At 41.0% G+C, this 13,903-nt stretch overlaps 1 protein-coding gene across 2 annotated transcripts in view; it reads right to left on the bottom strand.

Annotated features, from left to right (window-relative positions):
- Agl (amylo-alpha-1,6-glucosidase and 4-alpha-glucanotransferase) overlaps nt 1-13,903 on the bottom strand; it is a 60,999-nt gene that overhangs the window by 17,822 nt on the left and 29,274 nt on the right. For both annotated transcript variants that reach the window (XM_021157864.3, XM_029475200.2), the window contains exons 19-25: nt 13,721-13,833; nt 13,081-13,215; nt 11,005-11,135; nt 6,935-7,071; nt 6,558-6,691; nt 5,359-5,534; nt 2,831-2,933 (exon numbers count right to left, since the gene is read on the bottom strand). In XM_021157864.3, coding sequence (XP_021013523.1) covers nt 2,831-2,933; nt 5,359-5,534; nt 6,558-6,691; nt 6,935-7,071; nt 11,005-11,135; nt 13,081-13,215; nt 13,721-13,833 — 929 coding nt within the window. The remainder of the gene's footprint in view (nt 1-2,830; nt 2,934-5,358; nt 5,535-6,557; nt 6,692-6,934; nt 7,072-11,004; nt 11,136-13,080; nt 13,216-13,720; nt 13,834-13,903) is intronic.

The raw sequence follows: 13,903 nt of genomic DNA, 5'->3' as shown, positions 1-13,903 counted from the left end.
CATTATCATCATCACCATCATTATTGGTGTGTGTGTTTGTGCCACAGTATATGTGTGGAGGTCTGAGGAAAACTTTGTGAAGTCAGTTCCCTTTATTTACCTTTATGTTGCTTCCAGGTATTGATGGCAGGTCACCAAGTTTACATGGCAAGCACCTTGACCCACTGAGATACCTTGTAAGTCTCTCAATTTACTATTTATTTATTTGCATACCTACTCATTTATTTTGAGATAGCATCTCACTATGTAGCCCTGGCTGTCCTGGAACTTTCAATGTAGACTAGGCTGGCCTTGAACTCAAATGAGATCTGCTTCTCTCTGCCTTCAGAGTGCTGGAACGAAAGGAGTGTGCCACCGTACCCAGGCAGCCCCAACTGTATGCTGCATAATTGTCACCACTCAATTAGAAAATACTTTATATTAGGTTTGAAGGGGAAGATGCAGTTCATTTTAGGTAACCACCTAGACAGTTCAATTTTAAAATGACCAAAGTGAGGTTAGGAACACGCACTGCTCTTGCAGAAAACCTAACTGTTTTACTAACATTCACACTGGGTGGCTCACCACTGTCTATAACTCCAGCTCCAGGGATCCAATGCTCTTCTGGTCTTGCTGAATATCAGTACCCCCGAGGTGGTTTTGTATATGCTCAGCCCAGGGCGTGGCACTATTAGAAGGTGTGGCCCTGTGGGAGTAGGTGTGTCACTGTGGGTGTGGGCTATAAAACCCTCATCCTGTCTGGAAGCCAGTATCCTGTTAGCATCCTTCAGATGAAGATGTAGAACTCTCAGCTCCTCCTGCTCCATGCCTGCCTGCATGCTGCCATGCTCCTACCTTGATGATAATAGACTAAGCCTCTGAACCTGTAAGCCAGCCCCAATTAAATGTTGTCCTTATAAGACTTGCTTTGTCCGCATGAAACTCAGGAAGAATGAAGACCAAAGTGTGGACACTGTGCCCCTTCTTAGAATTGGGAACAAAACACCCATGGGAGGAGTTACAGAGACAAAGTTTGGAGCTGTGATGAAAGGATGGACCATCTAGAGACTGCCATATCCAGGGATCCATCCCATAATCAGCTTCCAAACGCTGACACCATTGCATACACTAGCAAGATTTTGCTGAAAGGACCCAGATATAGCTGTCTCTTGTGAGACAATGCCGGGGCCTAGCAAACACATAAGTGGATGCTCACAGTCAGCTATTGGATGGATCACAGGGCTCCCAATAGAGGAGCTAGAGAAAGTACCCAAGGAGCTAAAGGGATCTGCAACCCTATAGGTGGAACAACAATATGAACTAACCAGTACCCCGGAGCTCTTGACTCTAGCTGCATATGTATCGAAAGATGGCCTAGTCGGCCATCAGTGGAAAGAGAGGCCCATTGGACTTGCAAACTTTATATGCCCTAATACAGGGGAATGCCAGGGCCAAAAGAATGGGAATGGGTGGGTAGGGAATTGGGGGGGGGGAGTATGGGGGACTTTTGGGATAGCATTGGAAATGTAATTGAGGAAAATATGTAATAAAAAAATATTTAAAAAAAAAAAAGACTTGCTTTGTCACGGTGTCTGTTCACAGCAGCAAAATCCTAACTAACACAACTCTTATACACATAATTAAAATAAACATTTTTAAAAAACAAAACTAAAATTATTACAAATAAAATTTCTACAACTGAAGAGGAAAACACTAGTAATTTTTCTATAGCATAAAAATAAAGTTTCATAAAATGCTTTTTTTTTTTTTTTTTCTGAGACAGGGTTTCTCTGTATAGCCTGGCTGTCGTGGAACTCACTCTGTAGACCAGGCTAGCCTCGAACTCAGAAATTCGCCTGCCTCCCAAGTGCTGGGATTAAAGGCGTGTGCCACCACGCCCTGCCATAAAATGCTTTTATGCTAAAATTTTTAGCTTACAGAGCAGTGCATTTAAATTAGTTTCAGGCTGCTGATAATGACTGGAGAACCAGATAATGTTGTGGGAACAGTTCTGGCCTTCCAACACCTTCCCATCCCTAGGTCTGGACTGAGGGGCTTTGATTTGGGAACCAAGCACCTGCATGTTCAGCAAGGTCACAGGTGATGCTGAGTGACAATGACTTGTAGAACTCACCAAAGATGGCACTATTGTGGAACTTTTTATTTTTTTAGGACTTTTGAAATTAGGAACTCTCTATGAAGCCCTGGCTGTCCTAGAACTCACTATGTAGACAAAGCAAGCCTCAACTTACAGAGATCTGCCTGCTAGGATCAAAGGCTTGTATTTCCTACATCTAGCTGAATGTCATTTTTAATTGCAATAAATTTATTCCTATCACCATGATAAAAGGAAATACCATTTCATCCTGGAAAGAATCAAATTGGGGGTTGTAAGCTTAACAAGAACTGAGAAAAACTTAATATAATTCCTTTTTAAAACGAGTCAGCAATACTCTTTATGAAAGCAGAAAATGGGTCTAAGTTTTTAAAAATAAACTTATGAACACTGAAGACGATCTGACCTAGCATGGAGCGTAGTCACTTCCAACTTGCCTTTTTCCTTTGAAATTCTCTAAACCTACCAAACAAGCACATAAAAAATAAAACCTAAAAAATCTGGAGGCTATGAGACAGCTCGGTGGTACTTGCCACCAAGCCTAACATTGAATTGGATTTCTGGCACCCACATGGCGGAATGAAAGTAAAACCCCAGCAAGCCATTCTCTAGCTCCACATGTGTATGGTGGCATGCCTGTGAGTGCACACACATATACACACACACACTTTTCCAGCACTGACAGCAGATGGGTCAGATGGAACGTCACTGTGCCAGCTTTGCAGAGGCTCTTACCTGGCTTCCAGGTAGCGTCCAGTAACCAGCAGCATCCCTCGAAGGGCAATGAAAGTATCCCTCCCCCAGCAGCGAAAAAGACCGGAAGAAAAGTGAGGTAAGCCTGCCAAAGACCACAAAGTCATGTGTTAATCACACTTCAGGTTTGGACTAAAGGGCGAATGAGAAGGAGTCTGCAAACCTTCCAGAATTCTCTGTAGCGAAATGTACATCTGCCCTGAACATCTGCTTTTATGGATATCAGAATCTGAAAGGCACCTGTGACTCACAGGAGACTAAAGGTGGTGTTCAGCCAGGGCTCTGCAATTCAGTTCATCCCAGCCCTAAGAACCAGAGGGGTTCTGAGACTATCTGAATTGTCTTTGCATTTAAAAACTTAAAAGCTTAAAATTAGAGATCACATACTTAATATACATAGTGAGATGATACTACTTTAAATACATTAAAAATTCTGTCCTGACTCTAAGGGCTATAAATTAATATAAATATGAAATGATTAGCTCAACAATATCCAATTAAATGGTTATTAATTTACCTACAGTGAAAGTTTATCATCAAATTCCACATTACTTTATAATAGATTAATAGTGTTATAACTGTCACACACTACATATGTGTGTGTATATAATATGTAATTATGTAGGAAATAATTTTAGGTCTTATGCTTTTATATAAACAATTTATAAGGATAGAATCAAAGACCTCAGTGTTACTAATTTGAATATTCCAAGTAAGATAAAACAGAATTAAAGGCACATATAGATTTATTTCCTATATTGTTTCCAAAAGGATGTACAAAGTGCCCTCAGAAACACTGCGACTGGACAGAAAGCTGGTTTTGGCACCGATTTCAATGTCAGCAGCTCTTCCCAGTGCTGTAACTCAACATCTTACATGCAACGTGCTCAGACTCCAGAGTGAGTTTGAATTAGCATGCCTTAAAATCCCGGAGTTTACTAATGTTAAAATGAAGATACACACTTAATTCAAAGTCACAGGAGGTGCAGGCAGGCAGAGTCAAGTTTGGGGAGAACCTGGGCTACACAGTAAGATCTTGTCTCAACTACTACAGAAAGTAAAAGTCAGGAGCCCTTAGCACTGGAATGCAGAGCTGTTTATGTTCCCTGTTTGTCCTCTGTGAGGACACAACTTACAGATCAAGCATTTTGCAGGTAATTTCTACATTGTCAATTGTTGTAAACATTAGCTACATCTTTTTTATTGTAATACTACTACAAAAAGAAGCATTTCTATCAGTTTAAAACAAACTGTATCCTACTGGCAAATCTGCTAACATTTTACTTTTGTCTAGAATGAATTAGGCAAAATACTCCCTTAAAATATCAGAATATTAGAACCATTACGTATATTTGTGTTATATATCTGTTAGATAAACTACATATCAAGTGCTATAAATTTTATCACTAAATGACATAAATAAATGCATATATTTTGGTGGTGTTTAATAGCAGCAGTGCACAATTTAAAAGGTTGAAGTTATCAGTTTGTGGAATAGGCTTTAAAAAGTTAGGCTTTCCCACACTGCCCCAGTTCTGTCTACTGAGACCTGTTTGCACTTGGGGAATGACGGCTGCCAGAGCCATCAGGCAAACGAAAACCTGAAACACAATTAGAGAATTAAAGTGGACGGTCATTCTGTTCCTCTTCTTAGTTAAGCAATGTTTTGTGTGTGATGCTGAGGGACTGAACGTGCTGGGCTCACCTCTGTCCCCGGCCTGAAGACATAGTTTTATGCTAAAGCATAAAGCAAAGGGAGTGTTGTTGGGTACCACAAGGTCTCTCATCTGACCTGAGCCAACGCAAACGAAGAGCTTAAACTTAGCAGAGGAAACCACGGAGAAGCTATTACTACTTAGTCTTATCTTATATATTTCAGACTAATTTGGAAAGCTGTAAATGCTATACTTCACGTTACCAAAAGCCTGAGAAGCAACGGGAAGTTCTAAACTTTAGCCGCCTCAACTACTTGATGCTTTCTAAGAACACACTAGAAGTTTACTAAAAAGAAAACCCTTTCTTCAGGCATACTCTCATTATTTGGATGTTTGAGACCTACTTGCAAAAGATGGTGTCAGTAAATATGGCTTAAAGTATTTGGCAACAATGAAGACATACGATAAAAAATTCACTTAACATGTTTTGTATTTCATAACTTGCAATCTCTTAATAACTACAATGGTTTACCTTTAAACACCAGGGAGGAAAATGGTATTAAATTTAATGAAAGATATTTAAGATGTCAAGAACTGGGACTTAATAGATACCTGCAGAAGAAAGGACTACCCAACCACAGTCAAAAATACACGTAAGTGGCTAATACACAGTTCCAGTTGCATAGTAAGAATTATTGTTATGAGTGAGAGGCTACTAAGTGAGCAGCTTACTAAGCAATGGCATAAAAATCTTGGATAATATGTTTTTTACAAACCATCGTTTTCCCACAGGGTTTCCTTGTTGACCATTACAGCTGTTCCCACCTGACCTCTGACCTCCACCACCAGCCTCACCTGCAGCTAAGGAGGCACAGCACTGCTCCTTCTCCTTTGTGATCTCATTTAACCTGCATGGCACATCCAGGAGCGAGGGAGAAAGCAGCGGCAGACAAGGGCACTTCCCGACTCCACACATCTGGACAGAACCCAGTGACAGGTGCTTCACGAAGGTGGATCCGTTCTGAACAAAGCTGTAACAAAGTGGAAACACGATCTTTTGAGCTCTTTTATTGTGCATTCTTTTTGCCAACTGATTTTTCTACAGAAATGTGTAAAATAAGAAAATAGTTTTATGGATGTCATTTAATAAGTTAATTAATAATAAAACAAGTAATATAAAATAATTTTGGTTTTTCATATCATTTTTTTTTTTTTTTTTTTTTTGGTTTTTCGAGACAGGGTTTCTCTTTATAGCTCTGGCTGTCCTGGAGCTCACTTTGTAGACCAGGCTGGCCTCGAACTCAGAAATCCGCCTGCCTCTGCCTCCCAAGTGCTGGGATTAAAGGCGTGCGCCACCACGCCCGACTCATATCATATTTTTAAACGGTTTATTTACTTATTTTATGTGAGTACACTATTACTCTCTTCATGCACACCAGAAGAGGGCATCGGGTCCCATTACAGATGGTTGTGAGCCACCATGTGGTTGCTAGGAATTGAAGTGAAGAGCAGTCAGTGCTCTTAACCTCTGAGTCATCTTCCCAGCTCCTCCATATCATATTTTACAGGCTTTGTAAACTAGATTTAAACCCCACCCCTTACGGGGGACTGGACCCAAGGCCTTATGCTTGCTAGACACCCAAACATCTCCATCAAGTGTTAAAACGTGTACACAGTGAGTATATTTGTGTGTAGGGTGCTTCTGTATGCCTGAAGCCCTGGATTTGATCCTCAGCATCTTATAAAGTGGATGCACCTTGTAATCTCAGCATTTGGAAGTGGAGGCAGGGGGACCAGAAGCATAAGCTCAGCCTTGCCTACACGGTGTAACTGAGGTCTTCAGTACATGAGACCCTGTCTCAAAACCAAACCAACCCCCAAGCAAACTCTCCATTTGGTTTTGCATGTTCTAAACTAAAGGACGCTAATAAACTGACTGTCCACCGGAAAAGCTTCTCAGCTCTGTGTCTGTGACAGTTCCTCAGGTTTTGGTCTTTTAAAATCATGTATAAAATGACTCTTTATAGCTTCCACCCAACTATGCCCATCTATACCTTGACATCTGTTTCCATGCTACATCCAGCAGAGTGGTATATGCACCAATCAATATAGCATCAAAGTAGCAGGGAATGAGGTATCGTGGGATCTGCTTCAGGTAGAAGAACATAGCCTGCAACCATTTACCAACCTGTTACAGAAATAATGTGAAAAGTTAATTTGGTGTGTTTATAGGCTGGATATATTTGAAGAGTTAAGTCTAAATATGTGACTTTGCTGGCCAGTAACCCATTAACAGATAACCACTCCTTAGAACTGAAACATGATCAAGAAAGGAAACTGGCCTGAGGAAGCTGTGACTTATCTACAATGGTAATAAAACCCAAGTCTCAATGCCCCTCGACTGTTTGCACTCGAGCCCCATTCTACTTACTTCAGCAATACTTCCTGATCTTGAAATAAGCCGACCACTCACGTAGTCGATCATCCAGTCTCCGGACCTCAAGTTTTCACAGAATGGATGCCCCAAGTCATTCTTCGGTCTTATTTCTGCCAACACGGACATTAATCCTAAAAAGTGAGACATTATTGAGCTGTTGGCTGAGTCAAATGTTCTCTCATGATTTGGGGTGAACACAGATACAGACAGACATAAAGACTACTCAGTTCACAGCGGCACTTAGCATGGCTGAGTGAGAAAACTGTCAGGGTGCCTACTTTAACAAGGACATAAAAGCTGGAAGCAAGGGATCTGCTGCTGCTGCAAGAGCAATACAAAGCTCCCCGGGAGTCAGGACTTCTGCGACTGCTCTTCTTTATTTCTATTTAATACTATAACATTCGAAAACAACCGGCATGACTTCTCATCCTAAAGCATCAAGCAGATAAGCTTGAGTATTCTGGGTTGGCAAGTGGTAGATTAATATTTAGGGAGGAATCAAAGGAATCACAAAACTGGTTTAAGAGGAAGCACGACCACCAATGGTGGATGATAATGAAGCCTGCTTCAGAAGTAGTCTTTGAAATGTACAGGAGATACTTAGAGCTAACCACACAGTCACTAAGTGAGCAGCTGGGCACACGATGACTGTTAAGCACACTTCTCAAGGGTCACCAGCCTTCCTCCTATGAACACTCAAAGCAGATTCTGCAATTCTAAGTACAGGATGGCTATACTTTCATCCTTCAGGAAAATAATAATTTCTACCTTAAAACAGCATGTGGCTTCACTGGCTCCATTTTAAGTAAATTCATTTAGTTAGAACTTAATGAATTTTACGTGTGCAGCATATTTTTAAAAATTAAAAACAACGAATTTAAGACGTAGGATTTTGGGGGCTGGAGGGATGGCTCAGTGGTTAAGGGCAATAGCTGCTCTTCCAGAGGTTCTGAGTTCAATTCCCAGCAACCACATGGTGGCTCACAACCATCTGTAATGGGATCTGATGCCCTCTTCTGGTGTGTCTGAAGTCAGCTACAGTGCATTTATATATAATAAATAATTCTTAAAAAAAAAAAAAGAAGCTGGATGACAAGCCTGCATAAATACTGTGTAACAGACGACCCCCTCTGCCCAGTCCTTTCACGGAAGGACTAACTGGTGCTGCAGCTGAATTAAGGAATGACCATGAAAGGGTGTTTCAGCAAACAGAGCTGGCAGTGCTGTGGGAGCCAGGGCTTGTGTAGGAGGCAGAGTGGGCTCGCTGCGCTGCTTTATAGAAAGCACTTAGTCTTGGAATGGGTGGTAACTGTGAGGAGCAAAGGGAATGGCATGGCAAAGGGAGCACAAGGCTCTGCAAACACTAACTGGCTGTTGAGAATCTGGAGCAGAGCCATAAAAGGTTCCTAGATTCCAAATTAGCAGAGCACAGAGCACTGTAAGAGGTGGGGAGCACAATTGTGCTCGCTCATGGCAGGAAAATGTCAGCGTGTGCTTAGGGAGGAGTTAGCTTATGGCTATTGTTAACAGTCTGCTAAAAGATGTTTTGTGCTGCCAAAACTGTTACCTTAGGGGAGGAAAAAATGACTGATTTATATATATATATATATATATGTATATATATATATATATATACACACACAAACCCAAAACAAATCAGATAAGGGGAATTTTATTAAAAAAAAGTCAAATCACTTCATGAGGCATACAAGAGAATTAGTAAAAAAAAAAAAATCAGAAAAAGGACAGGAAATGAGCTTTTTTTAAGCTTAAAATTGGTAACTCTTCTTTTATAAAATGGATTTATTTTTATTTATGTGTATGTGTGTATCTGTATGTTTTATTTATGTGTACGTGGTATATGAATGCAGTACCCATGAAAGCCAGAAGAGGACACAGGTCATCTGAAACTGGAGTTGCAGGTAATTCTAAGCCACCTCCTGAAGGCTAAGAAGTGAGCCTAGGTCCTCCAGGAGAGCAGTTAAGTGTGCTTAACCTGAGCCATCTCTCCAGCCCTGACAAATGACCTCTGAGCGCTTACTCTGAACCAGGGCTAAGAGAGTATGAGCTGTTTGGATCCTAATCACACCCCCTGTGCCACATAACTATGGTGAGAAAACTGAACCATGGAGTTATTTACTGCAAGGTTATACAGGTAGTTAGTATAGGGGAGTCTGGTTTCTTGTTTTTGTTGTTATGATGTTTGTTTGTTTGTTTGTAGACAGGTTCTCACTCTGTAGCTCTGGCTGTTCTGGAACTCACCAAGTACACTGGGATAGCCTTGAACTCACAGAGATCCACCTACTGGCACTAAAGACATGCAGCACTACACCCTGTTAAAGTCTCTTTCTTTCTTTTTTTAATAATTTATTTTATTTTTATCTTACGTGCACTGGTGTTTTGCCTGTATGTCTGTCTGTGTGAGGGTGTTAGATCTTGGAGTTACAAATAGTTATGAACTGCCATGTGTGTGCTGCGAATTGAACCTGGGTCCTTTGGAAGATCAGTCAGTGCTCTTAAATGCCTTTTTTTTTTTTTTTCCGAGACAGGGTTTCTCTGTATAGCCCTGGCTATCCTGCAACTCACTTTGTAGACCAGGCTGGCCTCAAACTCAGAAATCCGCCTGCCTCTGCCTCCCAAGTGCTGGGATTAAAGGTGAGCGCCACCACGCCCGGCCAGTCAGTGCTCTTAACCACTGAACTATCTCTCCAGCCCCTAAAGTCTGTTTTTTAACCATAGTAGATACATTCACACACACAAAATATACTAATTTCCAGAATAAGGCAGTATTTTCCAAAGATCAATAAAAAATACAGTAAACAAATACAAGTGTCAGTCTGAGGACAAATGACTATGATAAACAATGATTAAGAAAGGCTTTATATGGGGCTGGAGAGATGACTCAGTGGTTAAGAGCACTTGCTGCTCTTCCAGCGATCCTGAGTTATTCCTAGCAACCACATGGTGGCTCACAACCATCTGTAATGAATGGGACCTGATATCCTCTTCTGTTGTATCTGAAGACAATGACAGTGTATTCATATACATAAAATAAATAAATCTTAAAAAGAAAGAAAAGGCTTTCTAAAGCTGGATGTAGTCATACATGCACGTCATCCCAGCATTTAAGAGTGGGCATAGGAAGATCAGGAGTTTAAGGTTATCCTTAGCAAAACAGTGTCTCTGAGGCCAGTGTGGGGCATGTGAGATCCTGTCTCCAAAAGACAATAATGAAGATAAGAAAGGCTTGATAGAATACAAAAGATAATACAAAAGTTATTATAAAAAACATGGTGGAGTTGGGCGTGGTGGCAGACGCCTTTAAACATTGAGTTAAGTAACATTACCTATAGTTTTTTCTTCTCTTGGGACAAGGTCTCCCTTATAATCCAGGCGGCCTCAAGTTTTCACCTGTTCTGTTTTAGCCTCCTGAGTAGTTGGGATTACAATCTTGTTCCACCACACCTGGATATCACTAATACTTTTTTGTTTTATTTCATTTAAGACAGGGATTCACTGTATAGCTCTGGCTGGCCTAGGTCTCATTATGTAGACCAAGCAGGCATTGAGCTCACAGAGTCCCGCTTACCTCTGCCTCACAAGTACTGGAACTACAGGTGTGCACTAGAGACAGCTCAGTGGTTAAGGCCACTTGGTGTTCTTGCAAAAGATTAGGTTCAGTATCCAGTACCTACATGGCAAAACTCCACTTCCAGGGGATCTAATACCTTTTTCTGGCCTTTGTGGTTAACAGGCAAGCACATGCATCCATCCATGCATGCATGCATGCATGCATACATATACACATGCAAGTAAAACACACTCAAAAATAAAATAATCTAAAAAACATAAAACATGCATTACTGCATGCCTGGTTCTATCATTCATATTTTATTGAGGCAGAAATCGGGGTTCAGAAAGGCTATGCTACCTACTAATGGTAACCAACAAAAGCCATAAGTTATAATCTGAACTCAGGTGCCATATCTAGACCTATACTCTTTATTTCTATAAAGACTATTATTAAAGAAAATAAAAACGAACTTTTATCCTCATAGACCTACCTTGAAGTCCTGCGTACTTAAGGGACGACCAGTTTGGTATGTCATAGCAACCTCCACCGTCTTCTTGTTCTTCTGATTCACATCGGTAAAGTACCTGATTTAGCTCAGCCAAAGTCAATTTAGAGGCAATGCTAAGAATTAGAAAATAAATATACTATTATTTCATTTTCTGTAAGTAAAAGAAAAATCTGCATTATAAATATTAAATGTCTCAGAAATGCTTGGTTCTAGGTACTTCTCTGTTGCTAAGATAACACACTCTGACCAGAACCAACCAGGGGTCTGTGATGGTTTGAATTAGACAGGATCCAGAGGCACATATACTTGAAAACTTGGTCCCCAGGCCAACCTGCTCTAAGAAAGTCTTCAACTGAGGTTCCCTCTTTGCAACTGTATCAAGTTGACAAAACCCTAATCAGAACATGTATGTGCTAAGCACTCATCACGGAAGTAAAAATACACTGTCATAGTATATCACAGGGAGTAATTAAGGAGCAAAATGTAGTGGAAATGAAACAAGAGCTAATGTTTCTCAAGCTAAATAAAAAAAAAAAAAATCTAGTGACAGCTAAAGATAAAGACTTTTATCTGTGTTTGTGTTTGTACAGGCGTGAATGCAGAAGCCTACGGAGGCCCAACGTGGGCGTTGGGTTCACTTACGCTAGAATTACAAGCAGTTGTTAGCCACCCAACATGGGTACTGAGAACTGACCTCTGGTCCTCTACAAGAGCAGCAAATGCTTTTAAGGGCTCAGCCAGGTCTCCAGCTCTGTGTCAATTTTATTCATTCAGAGTATGCTAGACCATCTTTAGGCTGTGATCTTCTGAACTTCTGATCGGCCTGCTTCTACCCTTTAAATGCTGTGGTTACAGGTATCAACTACCATGCAAGTTCTGGCTGTCCTGGAATGTGCAGGATCCTCCTGCCTCTGCCTACTGAGTGCTGCATACTTTATGCTCTTAAATATGACATCATAATAATACATACTCATTCTTGGAAAAGACAACACTCTCACATAAAGCTGAACATGCTCATTAAATCATTTTTCCCCCCCAGAGGTTACTTTACAGTATGTATTAAAAAAACTTCAAATATGTGATTTACTCTAGCCCCCAAATTTCACTTTGAGAAATTTAGCTTAGTGTCAGTGACCGCAACACTAAGTAGCTATCAGGTGACAGGCATGAATCACGTGTTTTGCATGTGTTACTGTGATGCCGGGAAGTGGGGGGAGCCCTGGGGAGCAGTCCTGGAGCATGAGTGAGGTCGAGGTGTGTCCAAGCCCCAGGAGTTATGTCCTGAGATTGGCAGGAGTAGGATCACTCCCCACCAGGCCTGCATGGCAGCGCAGGTAGACCGATGGCCCCATCTTGCCACTGGTTGGGACAGAAGGTGGTCATGTCTGTTATGGGTGGAAAAGTGAGGTAGGAATGACATGTTATCCTGTTTAATCTGTACAAAATTTAAGAGGTAAGTATTATTATTGGCCCCACTGTCCAGATGTGAAACCTAAAAGAAAATTAAGTAACTTGGCCAAGATCATGCTGACAGTGTTGAGCTAAACTTAGGTCTAAAATGGATATTCTTTAAAACTATGTGGCACCACATAGCAAAGGGATATTTAAAAACTTAGCAAAAAATCAAGGTACTGAGATACATAACAGGGAATAATTAGAAGCACTCTAGGTGTCTCAAAGTGGGTAATTACTAAATTGATTTTGACATGGCTGTATATAATACAATAATGTGTTGACATTAAAATGAAGTGGTAAGCACTATAATGTAGGCACCCCATCTTGTAGGGCTTAGGAAGTCAGGCACGTGCATGTGATGGCATGCGTGCATCTAGGATCTATGGAGGAGACGACAGAAGCGTGAAAAGGTGCACTTGTGAGCACACATGCAAGTAAGAAGGTGGTGGAGTGAATGCTAGCGGGATGACGAGGACAGCAGTGGCCTGTGGCCCATACTTTGCATAGCAAGGAAAGAAAGCACCCATAAAACTGCCCAGATCGGGCCACTGGTAGCTCATCATTTTGTTAAAGTGGTAAATCTATAAAATAAGGAATACTTACGAAGCGAAGGGGATTTTTAATATAGGATCTGCGTTGTCAACAGCAAGGCTTCCGGACTTAAAGTGAGAGCTGAACTGGGTCAGGTGGTTCCGAAGAATCCCCACAGCAACTTGAGCATGTGGATCGAGACTAACTCTGTATAAGGTTGACACAAAATAGGTAAATTTCAGGTTATCCAAATTTAACAGGATAAACCAACTATTTTCTCTAATTTATTTTAAGTGGGTAGGATGGGCTGGTGAGATGGCTCAGTGGGTAAGAGCACCCGACTGCTCTTCCGAAGGTCCAGAGTTCAAATCCCAGCAACCACATGGTGGCTCACAACCACCCGAAATGAGATCTGATGCCCTCTTCTGGTGTGTCTGAAGACAGCTACAGTGTACTTACATATAGTAAATAAATAAATCTTTAAAAAAAAAAATTAAGTGGGTAGGATAAATTGTTTGTGTGCAGGTGCCCAGAGAGAGCAGGCGAGCACATCAGACCCTGGTGGTGGTTACATGGGACCCACCTGACATGGGTCCTGGGAACTGAATTTAGGTCCACTACAAGACCAGGACCGGTTCTTTGCCACTCAACCATCTCTCAAAACTATTTTCAATATAAGTAAGGTCAACAGTCTAAACTCTAATTAACATACCTGAATATAATAACACTTCCTGGAGATAGGTTCTCAAATTCTATTTCCTGAATATATTCATTGGGACCCTTTGTGGCAATTCCAGCTTGTCTGACAATTTTACTTTCATGAAGCTTGAAAAGAATACAGAAAATCCATTCATTAAGTATCTTAAATGTCCTTAAGCTATTAAGCACAGTGAAA

The sequence above is a fragment of the Mus caroli genome, unplaced genomic scaffold, assembly GCF_978045245.1.
Source record: "Mus caroli unplaced genomic scaffold, Mus_caroli_1 scaffold_3, whole genome shotgun sequence".
NCBI classification, from domain to species: Eukaryota; Metazoa; Chordata; class Mammalia; order Rodentia; family Muridae; genus Mus; species Mus caroli.
This window is presented reverse-complemented; position numbering and strand designations above follow the sequence as displayed.